At 42.3% G+C, this 17064-nt stretch overlaps 1 protein-coding gene across 1 annotated transcript; it reads right to left on the bottom strand.

Moving 5' to 3' along the window:
* Positions 1–263: 263 nt before the first annotated feature.
* LOC129711258 (procathepsin L-like) lies at positions 264–13060 on the bottom strand. The gene is made up of 7 exons (XM_055658783.1): positions 12154–13060; positions 10888–11010; positions 8681–8833; positions 7013–7234; positions 3592–3757; positions 2561–2666; positions 264–476 (listed from the first exon to the last, which is right to left on the bottom strand). Exons 1-7 carry the CDS (start codon positions 12283–12285, stop codon positions 377–379), a joined length of 1002 nt encoding a protein of 333 aa, XP_055514758.1. The 5' UTR covers positions 12286–13060; the 3' UTR covers positions 264–376.
* Between the last annotated feature and the right edge of the window lie 4004 nt (positions 13061–17064).

Genomic DNA, 17064 nt, shown 5'->3' with positions numbered 1-17064 from the left:
ATGTGCAGGGAATCTGATGAGATGACCAAAGAAAAGACACAACAGCTAACGCCAATAAACTTTATTATATAGTTCTGTACTGCCAAAATAAGCGGAATATAGGCTTTACACCGGGCAACATCATCACTTAACATATCAATGCAGAATCACCTATGCCCAGCAAATCCCTTAATCTTTTATATAAATATTGGAACACATGCAATGGATTTCAACCCTTTCATTGATAGAGATTATTTTTTTTTTTTAACATTTTGGATCAATAACTACCAGTGACAAAGTTAAATGAAGATAAACAGCATTAACAACGATGTAAAGCAGCAGCTCCAGACAGACACAAAGTGAATGATTATCTTTTCCGTGCAATACACCTCAACCTTCACACCTCAGGATAAACTGCATTTGAAGCTATTCCGCAGTTGTTATCCATGTCTTTAGCCATGTGGACGTAACCTTCATTGCCCCAACTTGGTCCCCAACTGGAACAAATCAATAGAGTTTTGCATGAATGGTCGAATGAGCCATTTCTTCAAAAATTATCTCATATAAATAAGGTTTCCAAGTGAAAGTTGACTTTACAATGAAGGCAAGTGGAGAGATGACAATCACTAGGAAAGGAACACTGGAAATAGACCATTCAGCCCAGGAATTTGTTCTATCATTTAAATCTGATCTTTGCTAATCTCTACCTCAACTTCATTCACTGTCACCACATCTTTGGTCACAATATCCAATCTTCCAGTGATCAAAGCTTCAATTGTCTCAGTATCCACGGACTTCTGTAGGGGAGAGATCCATATTTCCACCACCCTTTTAATAAAATAGAATAATTCAGCAGATGCCACTGAATTGATGTTTTTACCTTTGATTCACTCTTACCCTGCTTTGTAAGCAGCACTTTCAGTAGATATGCCCTTTTAAGTCACTTTTTTATTTAAACAGATCAGTAAGATCTTTCATTTGTCAAAGTGTAGCGAATAGAAATCAATTGTATGTAAACCGTACTGGTAGCAATCTTCCAGGCTCAACTGTCCTTTCGGCAAAAATGATCGGTAGTTCAGGAACAATCAAATTCCACCCAACAAGGAATCATTTCATCTAAATCTATTTCTTGCCTTCACACTGGTCCAGCGTCAGAACCAAGTCCAATCCATGGAGAGACAACCAGTGCTCACTAGAACAAGCACCACCTCCTTTCAGTACCATTGCCGTGTTCTCAATTGAATGATGTACAGGAATTGCAAGAAGGGACCGTGTGGCAAAGGGCTGGATGCCTACCAAGGAGGCATCCTTCCCTTTTCCGGGGTTACGTCCGTGCCCGGGTGGGATTAGAAAGGGAATACGCCCTGTCTGTGGACACCCTGAGGGAGTTCCGGGACCGCTGGGCTCCGCAGGGTGTTGAATGTATCCTCAATAAGGATTTTATCATAATTGTATAATAGTTTATTATGGATATATGTTTGTATTGTATTTATGGTGGTGGGTTCTGGCTTGTTTTATTATAGTGTAAATATTATTTTTAATAATTGAATTAATTTTGTTGTAATTTAAAAATAAAATAAATAAATAAATAAAAATAAAAGGAGGCATCCTTGGTTCCCATCAAGGAGGCTCAGTACAAAGGATTAAGGATGTGATGTGTGCAATGCAAGGAATACTTGGCAAGACGGAACGGGGATTCTCGGCAGGGATTTTATTTCATTTCAAGTGGATCTGTGTGGCAGCGATATTTCTGAATAACTTCTCAAAGAAATGGAGGTTAACTTTGCAACATGTTTTACCACATCAAACGTCACAGCTTGGTTTGTTATTAGCTCTGCCCAAGAGAGCAAGAAATTGCAGGGAGTTGTGGATATAGCCCATTCATTACTCAGACTGCATTACAGACTAATCAATAAGCCTGAACATTCCCATTAAAGGACAATGCAACTTGTATTTGTAAAGTTCCTCTTTTTACTTTATCTCCCGCAGGTAATGGTAGATTAACCCAAAGGCTGGTTGACAGGCATGGATCCAATGGGTCAAAGGGCTTCTTCATGTGTTTGAACTTCAGTGATTCTACAATGACAGTGAGAACCTATTTTTGACCAGGAACATCCTTCTTCCTTGAATAGACTATTGGTGCTCCTTAGCCAAGGTGGCAAATGGGACCTCAGTTAAATGGTCATTACATCTGCCAGAGCAGCATTTCCTCCAGAGGGAATGAGCCCAAATGCTCCGTATGGGACTTGTAAATTTGGGAAGAGTGACTCAACAGAGAGCTACAGCCAACCCTAATTGGAAAGCAACTTTTGTGAAACTTAGCTACAAATTCCAGTCAGATGTGGGGGGAGGGGAAGGATTTTTTTTTTAACTCATCAGTGTGACACAGGCACACAGACATGAAATGTTGACCATTTCAACAGATGCTACCTGACTTTTTGAGTCCTTCCATCATTTTCTGTTTTTTTATATCAGGATGACCTTACATTTTTATTGCTTCCATTACAAATAAAATCAGAATTTGTAACTCATGTTAAATACAACCTTCCTCCCCCCCCCCCCCCCCCGCCTAGTAATTTACCTGTTTTTTACAATCCAATATGGTTTCTGATTTTCCATTCCATATCCGACCACCAAAATTCCATGATCGAGATTCACAGTACTGCAGTGAGGCTCATAAAAAATTCCTGCAGAAAATGTTTTTGAATCACCATGTTATTTAGTTTATTTTAGAAATACAGCATGGAAATGGGCCTTTCAGCCCTCCAGGTCCATGCCGACCATCGATCAATTGTTCACATTAGTTCTATGTAATCCCACTTTCTCATCCATTCCCTGCACACTAGGGGCAATTTACAGAGACTAATTAACCTAAAAACCTGCATGTCTTTGGGATGTGAGAGGAAACTGAAGCACTCTGAGAAAACGCATGCAATCACAGGGAGACCATGCAAACTCCACACAGAGAGCCCCTGATGTCAGGATCGAACCCGCGTCTCTGGCACTATGAGGCAGCTGCTCCACCATCTGCACCATTGTGCTGCCCATATTGTGGCATTTCAAAACAATTGAGGATTGAATTTCTGTGTGGGAATTATCCAAAAGCCGTGGTGAGGTAACCAAAGGATAAACCTCTGAACTGCAGAGGTTTGGGATGGGTGGGGTGGGGGAAGAACCCAGTGGATTAAAAACTTGATGTAAATATGTCACGTCTCAACTTCCTGCCTCAGAAATCATAAGAAAGATCTTTAAGAAAGAACTGCAGATGCTGGAAAAATCGAAGGTAGACCAAAATGCTGGAGAAACTCAGCGGGTGAGGCAGCATCTATGGAGCGAAGGAATAGGTGATGTTTCGGGTCTCGACCCGAAACGTCACCTATTCCTTCGCCCCATAGATGCTGCCTCACCCGCTGAGTTTCCCCAGCATTTTTGTCTACCATAAGAAAGATCTTGCTGTATTATAGTAAAATCCAGTTGGTCGGGTATATCTGAGGAGTGCACAATTCACCCAGCCACTCACTACAGCGGGTTTTCATTCTTGAAACGGCAGTAAATCCATGCGCTATTTTCTTCTCTTGTCTTACCCTAGCAACCTCTTCTGCATCTCCTTACCCGCTTTGTACAACATGAAGGACCTGTGCTCTGCGTCGATGCCAGCTGAGATTGGTCCAGCCGTGGCCACTGCTGCCGCTAAATCCGTTTCAGAGTTTCTCGGAATTTGCTTGACTCCTTTGCAAGTGGCAACTATGTCGCTTTGTTTGGATTTACAATCCCCATCCTGAAGCAAAACACACCAGAGGAAAGAGAGTACACATGGGACCCATCGATGGCCAGGAACTGCCATTCGCTGATGAGACAACGTTGCTGGAAGCTCATCACCAACCTGCTACCTCTTTGGAAAAGGCGACATTAGCATAGAACCATACGGCACCAAAAGAGCCCTTTGGCCCATCGAGTCTGTGCCGACCATTCCGAACACAGTTCCCATATTATTTATTCTCCCCACATTCCATCAGCTCCTGCTAGATTATACCATTCATATCCTCCTGAGGGGCTGTTTTCAGCAGCCAATGAACTTCCAACCTGTTCCTCTTAGGGATAGCTATAGATGCATACAGCATTGAAACAGCTTAACTTGCCCATGCCAACAAAGATGCCCATCTACGCTAGTCGCTCCTGCCTGCTTTTGCCTCAGATCCCTCTAAACTTTTCCATTCTATGTACCTGTCCAGATTTATTTTAATGGAGTTATGGTTAACTCTCACAGATCATTCAATTCACTCACAGCCCTTTGTGTGAAAATGTTGCCCCTCAAGTTCCTATTAAATCTTTCCTCTCTCACCTAAAACCTATGCTGCCTGGCTATTGATTCCCCTACTCCTGGTAAAGAACTCTGTGCATTCACCCCTCTATTGCCATCATGATCTTATACACCTCTATAAGATCACCCCCTCATCCACCTGCACTCCAAGAAATAAAGTCCTAGCCTACCCAACCTCTTCCTGGAGCTCAGCCTCAGGATGTCAAAGAAAACCCAGCAATTCGAAGGAAATCAACAAATCTGACAGGGAACGTGCGAACTCCACACAGTCAGTACCAGAGGTCCAGATTGAACTCGGGTCACTCGAGCTGTGTGGCGGCGGCATATCTGCACCATGTTCTTTCCAGACTTAACATGTTGAGCAGATAAATTCAGAAAATGACATGTAGGAATGAATAGCAGTTGATGGAGTACCTCGGAGGGTCAGGCAGCATCTGTGGAGTAAAGGAATAGATGATGCTTTGGGTCGAGATCCATCTTCACACTAAGAGTCAGGGGAGAGGGAAACTAGAGGTATGAAGTTGATCATGGGGAACAAGGATATGGCGGACCAATTGAATAACTACTTTGGTTCCGTCTTCACTAAGGAAGACATAAATAATCTGCCGGAAATAGCAGGGGACCGCGGGTCAAAGGAGTTGGAGGAATTGAGTGAAATCCAGGTTAGTCAGGAAGTGGTGTTGGGTAAATTGAATGGATTAATGGCCGATAAATCCCCAGGGCCAGATAGGCTGCATCTCAGAGTACTTAAGGAAGTAACTCCAGAAATAGTGGATGCATTTGTAATAATCTTTCAAAACTCTTTAGATTCTGGAGTAGTTCCTGAGGATTGGCGGGTAGCAAACGTAACCCCACTTTTTAAGAAGGGAGGGAGAGAGAAAACAGGGAATTACAGACCAGTTAGTCTAACATCGGTAGTGGGGAAACTGCTAGAGTCAGTTATTAAAGATGGGATAGCAGCACATTTGTAAAGTTGTGAAATCATTGGACAAAGTCAACATGGATTTACGAAAGGTAAATCATGTCTGACGAATCTTATAGAATTTTTCGAGGATGTAACTAGTAGCGTGGATAGGGGAGAACCAGTGGATGTGGTGTATCTGGACTTCCAGAAGGCTTTCGACAAGATCCCACATAAGAGATTAGTATGCAAACTTAAAGCACACGGCATTGGGGGTTCAGTATTGATGTGGATAGAGAACTGTCTGGCAAACAGGAAGCAAAGAGTAGGAGTAAACGGGTCCTTTTCACAATGGCGGGCAGTGACCAGTGGGGTACCGCAAGGCTCAGTGCTGGGACCCCAGCTAGTTACAATATATATTAATGATCTGGATGAGGGAATTGAAGGCAATATCTCCAAGTTTGCGGATGACACTAAGCTGGGGGTCAGTGTTAGCTGTGAGGAGGATGCTAGGAGACTGCAAGGTGACTTGGATAGGCTGGGTGAGTGGGCAAATGTTTGGCAGATGCAGTATAATGTGGATAAATGTGAGGTTATCCATTTTGGTGGCAAAAACGGGAAAGCAGACTATTATCTAAATGGTGGCCGATTGGGAAAGGGGGAGATGCAGCGAGACCTGGGTGTCATGGTACACCAGTCATTGAAGGTAGGCATGCAGGTGCAGCAGGCAGTAAAGAAAGCGAATGGTATGTTAGCTTTCATTGCAAAAGGATTTGAGTATAGGAGCAGGGAGGTTCTACTGCAGTTGTACAGGGTCTTGGTGAGACCACATCTGGAGTATTGCGTACAGTTTTGGTCTCCAAATCTGAGGAAGGACATTATTGCCATAAAGGGAGTGCAGAGAAGGTTCACCTGGGACTCCTGGGATGTCAGGACTGTCTTATGAAGAAAGACTGGATAGACTTGGTTTATACTCTCTAGAATTTAGGAGATTGAGAAGGGGATCTTATAGAAACTTACAAAATTCTTAAGGGGTTGGACAGGCTAGATGCAGGAAGATGTTGCCGATGTTGGGGAAGTCCAGGACAAGGGGTCACAGCTTAAGGATAAGGGGGAAATCCTTTAAAACCGAGATGAGAAAACCTTTTTCACACGAGAGTGGTGCATCTCTGGAACTCTCTGCCACAGAGGGTAGTTGAGGCCAGTTCATTGGCTATATTTAAGAGGGAGTTAGATCCGGCCCTTGTGGCTAAAGGGATCAGAGGGTATGGAGAGAAGGCAGGTACGGGATACTGAGTTGGATGATCAGCCATGATCATATTGAATGGCGGTGCAGGCTCGAAGGGCCGAATGGCCTACTCCTGCACCTAATTTCTATGTTTTTCTATGTTACTATGAAAAGGTACAAAGAACAAATGAATGCAAGGTATGAAAAAGAACAAATCAAAGCCAGCACTGATGACTAAAGAAAGGTGGAGCCCACGGAGAGAGAGGGGATGCAAGGGCTACTTGCAATTTAAGAAATCAAATCCCTCACTGTCCCTCCCCCACCCTAATTGTCCTACTAATTTCACTTTTTCTATTCCCTCATTATCACACTTTGCACAGCCAACAACAGACCATTGTAGGCTCCACCTTTCCTTGATCGTGGGTTTGATCCTTTGATTTGTTCTTTTCATACCCTTCATTAATTTGTTCTTTGTACCTTTCCATAGCTCTAGTGTCCTTCTCCCCTGACTCTCAGTCTGAAGAAGGGTGAGACAATGATTTGACAAGTGCAGCCAATGAAGTCAATGGAAGACAGGTCTTACCTTAGCAGTGTAGGGATAGGACTGCTCGGAAGCAATACCCTTTTCTTTAATGAATAAGAAGCCAGCCATGACAGATCCACCACCACAGCCGGCATTGCCTACAACTCTGCTGCAGTCCATCAGGTACTGTTCGCTCAGGGAAATAAGCTTTCCCGTTTTCTTAAACACCTGTCCTTCCAGTACTCCGGTGGTGCTGAATGCCCAGCAGGAACCACACTGGCCCTAATGAATAAGCAAAGATTCAAGGTGAAGTGCAGAGCCATCTTTGGCCTCACTGAGGAAGCATTGAGAAGCTCAGAGTCCTGACACCATCAAGAACGAACTGGCGAGACAAGAGAGGAAAAATAAAGGATAGACACACTTAGAAATCTTACTTGCAACAGCTTAACATACCCGTAAATGCAATAGACACAAATAATATATCATTTTTAAAAATTCAATTAATAACTCCCTTACTGGTGTAAAAAAAAAGCAAATTTCTTAGCGCAACCAAAGTTAGTCCATAGAATGTGTAGGAAGGAACTGCAGATGCTGGTGTCTACCGAAGATAGACACAAAATGCTGGAGTACCTCAGCGGGTCAGGCAGCATCTCTGGAGAAAAGGTATAGATGACATTTCATTTTGAGACCCTTTTTCAGAAAGATGTGTTGTTCAATCCACTCATTGGACCAAGGAGGGGAAACTCTCTAGAGTTCAAGGTTTAGGTCACTAAACTTCCGTTTTCAATAAAAGCTGAAATGCTCAGCAAGTCAGTCAGCAGCTGAGGAAAGAGATACAGAGTTATTATTTGGATCTTTTGAAACCTGTCCCTGGGAATAAGATTTTGCTCAGCTTTCCCAAAGGGCCAGATTGGGCAGAACAAGTCCACCTGCTGGTATGGCCACTCACAATCTCGGCACACCTGTACTTACCTGGGTCAGGTGTGGAAGGTCAGTCAAACTGGCAATCCACACCATCAAAGGTCAGTCTTTGGGGGTTAAACAATGATTAGGCCAAGAGCATCGCAGTACAGAGGTCCCGTCTCCATAACACCCCCGATAGCCTTTCATAGGAGGCAAAGCTTGGAGCAGGACTCTGCCAGCTGTCAAGGCCATCATGGACATGCACAATTTTTAAATAGCTCCAACATTCAGAAACATATTGAAACTTTTAAAATGTGAAAAACTGCAGATCCTGTAAAGATGGATCTGATGAAAAATTAGGGGAGAAAGGTGTATTAGGAATCATAGGAACAGTGGGTGTTAAGTAAATGGAACGAGCTGCCGGATGAAGTGGTTGAGGCAGGTACATTAACAAGATTCAAAAGACCTCTCAGATTCAGATTCAGATTCAAACTTTATTGTCATTGTGCAGTGTATAGTACAGAGACAACAAAATGAAGTTGGTCTGGTCTGGTACATGGATAAGAATGGCTTAGAGTGATATATGCCTTATGTAAATGGGCCTCACTTAGATGGGCATCTTAGCATGGATGAATGTGACTGTAGGCCCTGTTTATGTACCATGTGACTCTATGACCATAATTGCATGTTTATACAGATTTCAGTCAATTATAACAAATTACCCATTCACAACTGTCCCAAATTCAAGATCTGTCTCTGTATTTTTAATATTGCCCACCATCAATAAACTACTCATTTTAAAACTACAGAGCAATCAATAGTTACCTGATCCTTCACTGGAGTAACGTAGCCCTTAGGCCTCCAATCAACACTTGGAGGCAACTGGGCATTCTCCTGTGCTGTGAATACTTTGCAAGTTGAGTTCTCAGCTTCCTTTATCCTGCTTGCATTCAGAAGTTGCCTGAATTCCTCTGGAGTCTAGAAAGTCAAGAATGTTATTGTTTTGGAGTGAGAAGACTCAATCGTAGTGCTTTACAATTCAACAGTATGTTTCTATACATTAGCATGAGCGTTCATTGCAATAAAACTGTTCATTAAATTATCAGTCTTGAAAATGGGTGTTTTTGAGAATCACCATCAACAATGGAAGTTTATTAATTAAGCAAATCAGAGCTGCTAACGCCAGTGGTTCAGATATCAGATATACATTGTATATATAAGTGATCCCATAAATGGGATGTCATAACTTCATAAGGAGTTGCACCTTTTATGCAACCACCAGAGGAACATTTACAAAAGAGATGGTGGACTTCACCAGACAAGGCACCTGTAAAAAATGACAGCAATTAGGACATTGACCCAAAAAACAAACTGATGGAGAACTCAAAGGATCAGGCAGCAACTATGGAGGGAAATGGACGGATGTTTCGTGTCAGGACCTTTCTTCAGCCCATCTGACATAAAATATCACCTGTTCATTTCCTCTCCACAGGTGCGGCCTGGCCCACTGAGTTCCTCCAACAGATTACTTTTTGCTCAAGAAACCTGCCACTGTTTCTTCACAAGGAGGACTCTCATTGTTGATGTGGAGGGTGGCGTGTACATCGAACGAGCTGCCGGGGCTATAAAAAATATCTAGGAAAGACCTCTCTTTAACACAACTACTCCTTCTTCCTCCGCAATCTCTTCTTCCTCCCACTCCTATGCGACAAGCAAGAATTGCTCTTCACCATTGCAAAATTTCAGATGAATTGTAAGACCGTTCTGAAGAGCACTGCAGGAAGCCCTGTGTGCAGTTGAGGAAGTGGAATTGTGACTTTGCTCCCTCATTGACACTCTCAAAGCTTATAAGGTTATAAGGTCATAAGTGAGTAGAATTAGGCCATTCGGTCCGTCATGTCTACTCCGCCATTCAATCATGGCAGATTTACTATATCTCTCCGTCGTAACCCAATTCTCCTAACTTCTCCCTATAACCTCTGGCACCTGTACTAATCAAGAATCTATTTGTCTCTGACTTGGCCTCCACAGCCTCTTGGGCAAAGAATTCCACAGATTTACCAAATTCTGACTAAATAATTTTTTCCTCATGTCCTTCCTAAAAGAACATCCTTTAATTCTGAGGCTATGACCTCTGGTTCTAGATTCTCCCACTAGTGGAAACAACCTCACCACATCCACTCTATGCAAGCCTTTCACTATTCTGTATGTTTCAATGAGGTCCCCTCACATTCTTCTAAACTCCAGCAAGTTCAGGTCCAGTGCCGACAAACGCACATCATCGGTTAACCTATTCATTCCTGGGATCATTCCTGTAAACCTCCGCTGGACCCTCTCCAGAACTAACACATCCTTCCTCAGGTACACAAAATTGCTGGAGAAACTCAGCGGGTGCAACAGCATCTATGGAGCGAAGGAAATAGGCGACGTTTCGAGCCGAAACCCTTCTTCAGACTGCGGTTCAGTCGATTTTCCAGCAACTGCAGTTCCTTCTTGAACACATCCTTCCTCAGTGTTGGTGCCCATTAGTCTGATGGCAGAGAAGGAAGCCATTTCTCTGATAAGGTCCATGCTGTATACCATTCCCTCTCTCCTTATTTCCCTGTGGCCTCGACACCGTATTCTATCTCATATACCCATCCACTCCTTAATTATTTAATTGCTTACCATGTAAGAGTGCTTTACGTAACCCCACCCTCACTCCATACTTTTGGAAGTAAATGTAATCTCCCTAAGGGAAAACAAGAATGTATGACTTCCTCAGAATTTTATACTGGATTAGTTATGATGTATGATGTTCATTTCCAACAGAATCAGGCAGTTAGATACGAAACAAATTGAAATCCAAAAACATAAAATATTGGAGTCTGTAGCGAGTCTGGTAGCATATGTGGAAAGAGAAACAGTCTCTTGTCGGAAAATAAAAATGGATATTTGTTATGGTTTACATTTCATCTATGATATAACATTATGTTTGATCCATTGAGAATATCTATGGGAGTTAAAATGCCTCACTTCCACGATGTACGTACCATGTCGCCAAACTGGTTAATTCCCACAGTAAATGTATGTTTCCCCATTGAATGCTCCAGGTTATGTTGTTCAATGTATCTTACGTTCTGCTCCCAAACCATTCTTCTGTAATTCACATCATCCTAAAAGCAACATTATACCTTAAGTTAACTTGAACTTATTTCACCAATGTCCCGAGTATTTGTTATTACACCATCAGCCCAATCAAATAGGAATGAACAGATTCCACAATCCATGTCAATATTCCCATTTCACCATTCCCACTACAGGTTTGAACTTCCATTGAACAGCCCTACAGCTTTCATAACCTTGTGTTTATCAAAACTGTGTGCACACATTCTAAATCACACCTCTCTTGTTGACTTGTATTGGCTCCGTATCTGGCAATGTGTTATTCTGAAGTTGGTATTCCTTGCTCTGCCGCCCCTCTGTGGCCTCATTCCTCTCTGTACCTGTAACCTTTCCCAGTGCTCAACCTTCCGAGATCCCACTCTCCTTCTTTATCGGTCTATGGTACACGCTAAATTAATGATGCATTCCTCCCCATGAACCTTAGAGTTACGTTTAGCTCAGTACAGTGAAAAGCTTTGTTTTATCCACACAGTTCAGATATACCATACACAAATACAATCAAGTCAAACTCAAGTACAATTGATAGAGCAGGGGCAGAGTACAGAATATAGTTCTCAGCATTGTAGCGCATTGTAGTGGATCAGTTCCATGGACAAAGTCAATGTCCACAATGGGGCAGATGTGAATCAGACAGTACCCTAGCCCATGGGGATATACCATTCAGAAGACTGATAACGGGGTTGGGGGGGTGAAGAAGTTGGTTCTGAGTCTGGTGGTGCGCGCTTTCAAGCTTCTGAACCTTCCGCCAGATTGGAGCAGGGAGAAGAAGGAATGACCGGGGTTGGGCAAGTTTTTGATTATGTTGGCTATTTTTCAAAGGCACCTTGAAGTATAGGTGCAAATCTGTTCTGTGTGATGTACCAGTCTTGCACTAGTCTGCACCTCCACATATCTCCTCCTCCAAAGTGATGTTTAAAAAGTGCCTTCTCCTTCCAGCTTTTGGTTATGTCACATTATCTCCTTTAGTGGCGGTATCAATTTCCCCCTTCTCTACACCAAAGTATCTTGAGATATTTTACAACTTTAAAACACCGGGAAAATGCCAGCTATTGCTGCAAAGTAATTGTGAGAAAGTTCTCCAGCCTTCATTAGTTCAGTGGCTTGAAGGAACAACAAGAATTACTGCCTCTTACCTCTTGGTACTGCTTCTGATGGAATGATTTCCAGCTGATCCAGGCTTCATCTAGTGATGGATCAAGAGGGAAGCCAAAAGCTACAGTCAGAATCCAGATGGCTATGTAGCCCACGCACAGAGGGAACTTCATTTTGGATTGTCTGATGGAGCAAGGCCTTTGAAATTAGTCAGCAATTGTGAATAACATTCCTATGTTGTTGAGGGACCATTTCATATCTAAATGTTCATGAACATAGGTATATTAGTCCATTGGTTTAGTTATTAAATCAACAAACCAGACCCCTGGGTTAACAATCATGACAACTTGATTGAAATGGACCTCACCTATTTGGTAATTAGAACTCAAAGCAAATTGCAAATGAAGAGCTGACTTTGGTAAACGTGACCATGTGGGTGACAGAGTATTTAGAAGAGCTGCCTCATAGCACCCTTGGCTTGATGCAGTCCAGATATCGTGAGATAGAGTTTGCACGTTCTTCCTGTGAGCATGTAGGTTTCTCGTAGTTGAGAGATAGATTCTATGGGGAGTTGATGGGAATGGGGAGTGGATTAACTGGGCCATTATGTCTTCAGACCAATGTTTTGCCCTTTGAAAGGCCTTTGAATGTGTCAAATAAAAACAGAAATAGCTGGAAACACTCAGCAAGTCAGACAGCCACCTTGGAATTTTAGATTTCCAGCATCTGCAGAATATTATTTTGATTTTCGTGTATGTCAAAATGTTTAGCAGCACATAAATAGGCAAGGCAAAGAAGGATGAGGTCCTGATGCAGGCAAATAAGATTAACGTAATTGAGCTAAGTCGGCATGGAAATGATGGAGCAAAGGGCCCATTTCTGTGTTGTATGGCTCCAGGACTCCATTTCAAGAAAAAAGCAAGTCATTATTATCACTCAACAACTAAGATTAAGATTATTAGTAAACTAGATCCCAAAGTGAAAAATTCCTATTTTCAACACTGTTAAATATTTCTAAAAAGTTGACCTGCATAAACAAGATAGATAATGATCTTCCTTCCATTTTAATAATATTTACAGATAAATGTACTAACCGAAATTGGCAGGAGCAATAGTCCTTGGGGAATACTAAGGCTGTGATGCTGTTCAGTCGAACACAGTCCTGTTAGAATGTGCACAGCGGGAAAAGGAGGGACAATGAGTCCTGAATTCAAACCCAAGGTGATGTTCGACAACTCAACAAAGGACAACATAGAAGGTAATGAAACAGAAATATAGCCACAAGGAACCACAGACGACGGCTTACAAAAAGACATAGTGCTGGAGTAACTCAGCGGGTCAGGCAGCATCTCTGGAGAACATGGATAGGTGACATTTCGAGTTGGGACCCTTCTCCAGACTGACTGTAGTGAGAGTGGGGAGAAAGCTTGAAGAGAGGTGGGGGCAGGACTGGCAAGGTGGGGATTGGTGTAGGTTAGTTACTTACAATTAGAAAATGCAATTGTCATACCATTAGGTTGTAAGCTAGGCAAGTGGAATATGAGGTGCTGATTCTCATGTTTATGTGTAGCCTCACTCTGGCAATGGAGGAGGCCCAGGATAGAAAGGCCTGACAGAAATATTTCTCACAATGCAGAGGCCATAGTTTTATACAGAAAGAGACACCTCATTTGGACATACAGAGTCAACATGAACTCCCGGACAGACACAGGAAACTAATTTGGTGAATGGATCACCTGCAAAAGACCTGGGTTTGACAAGTTTGTCTCACAGGATTAGGTTCAAGAGAGAGGGTCTGAGGAGCAATAGGTGCAGAACTATCATGCAGTGGAAGCCACTCATGCTCTTGCCTTGAATGCCATAGAGATCTTTCTGGCCTTTACAGTAGATATTCCTTGGGTTCAGCAATGTGCTGCATAACCATTCACCAAATACTCACATCATTTTCAAGTTGATTTTAGTTCATTAGGATGAACGCAAGACGTTAAATTGAATGAGCATCCAAATCCTAACAACAAGATTAACTCAATTCACAGCATTGTCTGTGCAATTGTTGCCAACATATCCAAAAGTGTATATTTGTGGGTCTATTACAGGCAAAGATATTCTTTCTCTGGAATATTGAAAAGCTATGCGAGTGTGTGGAAGTGATGTGGAAAAGATGATATTTAGATTAGATTAGATTAGATTAGATTAGATTAGATTAGATAGATTAGATTTTATTTGTTGTCATTTGAACACAGAAGTTCAAACGAAGTTGACCTGCACAAACAAGATAGATCATGATCTTCCTTCCATTTTAATAATATTTACAGATAAATATACTAACCGAAATTGGTTAAAATTTTCAAAATTTCAAATTCAAAATTTCAAAATTTCAGTTCAAAATTTAGCTGTGGAAGCTGTGATATTTATGTGAAATGATCATATTTACCTGTGGAAATAATGATATTTAGCACCAATAGCTAGATAATTTCTGAAAAGTGGACGCAGTAGATTGTAATAATGATCAAAAGGAAAAATGATATCAATGAGCTTACCTTCCAGCGTTCTGTTGTCTGTGCAACTCTGTGGAGTGAGAAGGTGAGACGGTGTATTATATACCCTAAACCTTTTCAGCGTCCTTCCCTGCTCAAGATGCTGCTACAGCTCACCATACTGACAGGTGAAGCAGTCACAATGCTGGCAAGTGATAGCAGATATCAAGTGGTGCGGAAGGGTATATTTTTCAGGGAGACATCCTTCTCCTGCCAAATGTGCTCATCTGCACCATTTGCAACTAATCAGTTTTATGATCTTATGAGTAGATTCGATGGGCTGAATGGCCTAATTCTACTCCTATGTCTTACGGTCTTATGATATTCACAATCCACAGTTAGCTATTTTTGAGGGGAGGGGGAGTGGTTTCTCTTCTGAAGATGCACATTCACACCTGGCACAGTTCCACAGACTCCGGGGCCTGCTACCTCCAGTCACTTTAGGAGTTGTTTAGACTGTTGATGGTCATTATCTGAAACTTGTGTGCTGAGAGTGGTACTTGCCACTTCTCAATTCAAATTAGATTTACTTATTAGATGCTGTCCCGGCCTTGCTACACTTATGTATGGTCTCTGTTGTAGCGATATTGAGGCTGAACACTTCACACTCACCAGTGATAATCTCCTCTTCTGAACTTACAATGGGGGAACTGATGTGGCAATGGAGGATTATTGCAGCATTGAACCTGCCCTGGGGATCTTGTTTAGCATTGTCCTGGGTAGGGTGATTATCCACGACTCAACAAAAGTCAGCTTGTTACAGAAAATATGTAATTAAGCTGGAAAAAGTGCTTTACAGTGCTTTAAAGATTTACAAGGATTTTCCCCCTGTGCACCTATTACCTGTCATGCTTTGTCCCCTGTCTCACTGCTCCCCCTCTGTGTACGTTTTGCCTGCCATGCTTGTCCAGCTTTCTTCCCCCACCCCACATGCAATCAATCCGAAGAAGGGTCCCAACCCAAAACTTCACTTATCCATGTTCACCAGGGATGCTACCTGACCCGCTGAGTTACTCCAGCACATTGTGTTTTTTTTGGTAAACCAGCATCTGCAATTCCTTGCTTCTATATTATTTACATGGATGTTGCTGCCAGGACTCAAGGAACTGAGTTATAAAGAGTGGTTGTGTAGCTTAGAACTTTATTCCCTGCTGAGTAGGAAACTGAGCTGTGATTTTATCGAGCTGCCCAAAATCTTGAATCATGAATTAGGTGAATGCATATAATCTTTTTCCCAGCGTTGGTGATCAAGAACCAGAGGACATAGGTTTGAGGTGAGAGGAGAGATTTAATAGAAACTAAAGGGCAGTCTTTCCATGCAGAGGGTAGTGGGTATATTGAATGGCCTCCTAGGGGAAAGTTTTGATGTCAGGTACAATGACAATATTTAAAAGACATTTGGGCAGGTAATGGATTGGAAAGGCTTAGAGGGATAGGGTCAAATGCAGGTTTAAGAGATTAACATAGATACCAATTGGTTGGCATGAAGAAGTTGGGCCGAATGCCTGTTTCCATGCTGAATGAGTCTATAACATTCTGTTTTTGTTGAAATAAGTGAGCTCCCTAACTTGTTTTTAGATTTAATTGTCAATTTCCTTAAAGCGGGCCAATATGTACATTCAATACAGTGGTGGACACAAAAAGCTGGAGTAACTCAGCGGGTCAGGCAGCATCTCCAGAGAGAAGGAATGGGTGACGTTTGAGGTCGAGACCCTTCTTCAGACTAGTTAGGGATAAGGGAAACGAGAGATATAGATGATGATGTAGAGATAAAGAACAATGAATGAAAGATATGCAAGAAAGTAATGATGATAAAAGAAACAGGCCATTGTTAGCTGTTAGACAAAAATGCTGGAGAAACTCAGCTGGTGAGGCTGCGGGTAAGGCAACCCACTGACTTTCTGCAGCATTTGTGTCTACCTTCAATTGTTCCTGCATCTGCAGTTCTTTCTTAAACATTGTTAGCTGTTAGATGGGTGACAACGAGAAGCTGGTGCGACTTGGATGGGGGAGGGATAGGGAGAGGGAATGCCGGGGTTACTTGAAGTTAGATAAAAATCAATATTCATACCACTGGGCTATAAGATGCCCAAACGTAATACGAGGTGCCGTTCCTCCAATCTGTGTGGACAGAAAGGTCTGTGTGGGCATGGGAAGGAGAATAAAGTGTTTAGCAACCAGGAGATCAGGTAGGTTCAGACGGACTGAGCGAAGGTATTCAACGTAACGATCGCCCAGTCTACGTTTGGTCTCGCTGAAGTATAAGAGAGTCCATCTTATATATTGGCCCATTATCCATGTGAATCAGTCAACACCTTTCCTTTGAACTGTTAAGATGTACTAATCGAAGACCCCTCCCTGGAGAGATTGTGCACTACCCGCCAATCACAGTGGAGTGAACTCCGCTGATGAGTT

This window comes from Leucoraja erinacea, chromosome 29 (assembly GCF_028641065.1).
Source record: "Leucoraja erinacea ecotype New England chromosome 29, Leri_hhj_1, whole genome shotgun sequence".
Lineage (NCBI taxonomy): Eukaryota > Metazoa > Chordata > Chondrichthyes > Rajiformes > Rajidae > Leucoraja > Leucoraja erinaceus.
This window is presented reverse-complemented; position numbering and strand designations above follow the sequence as displayed.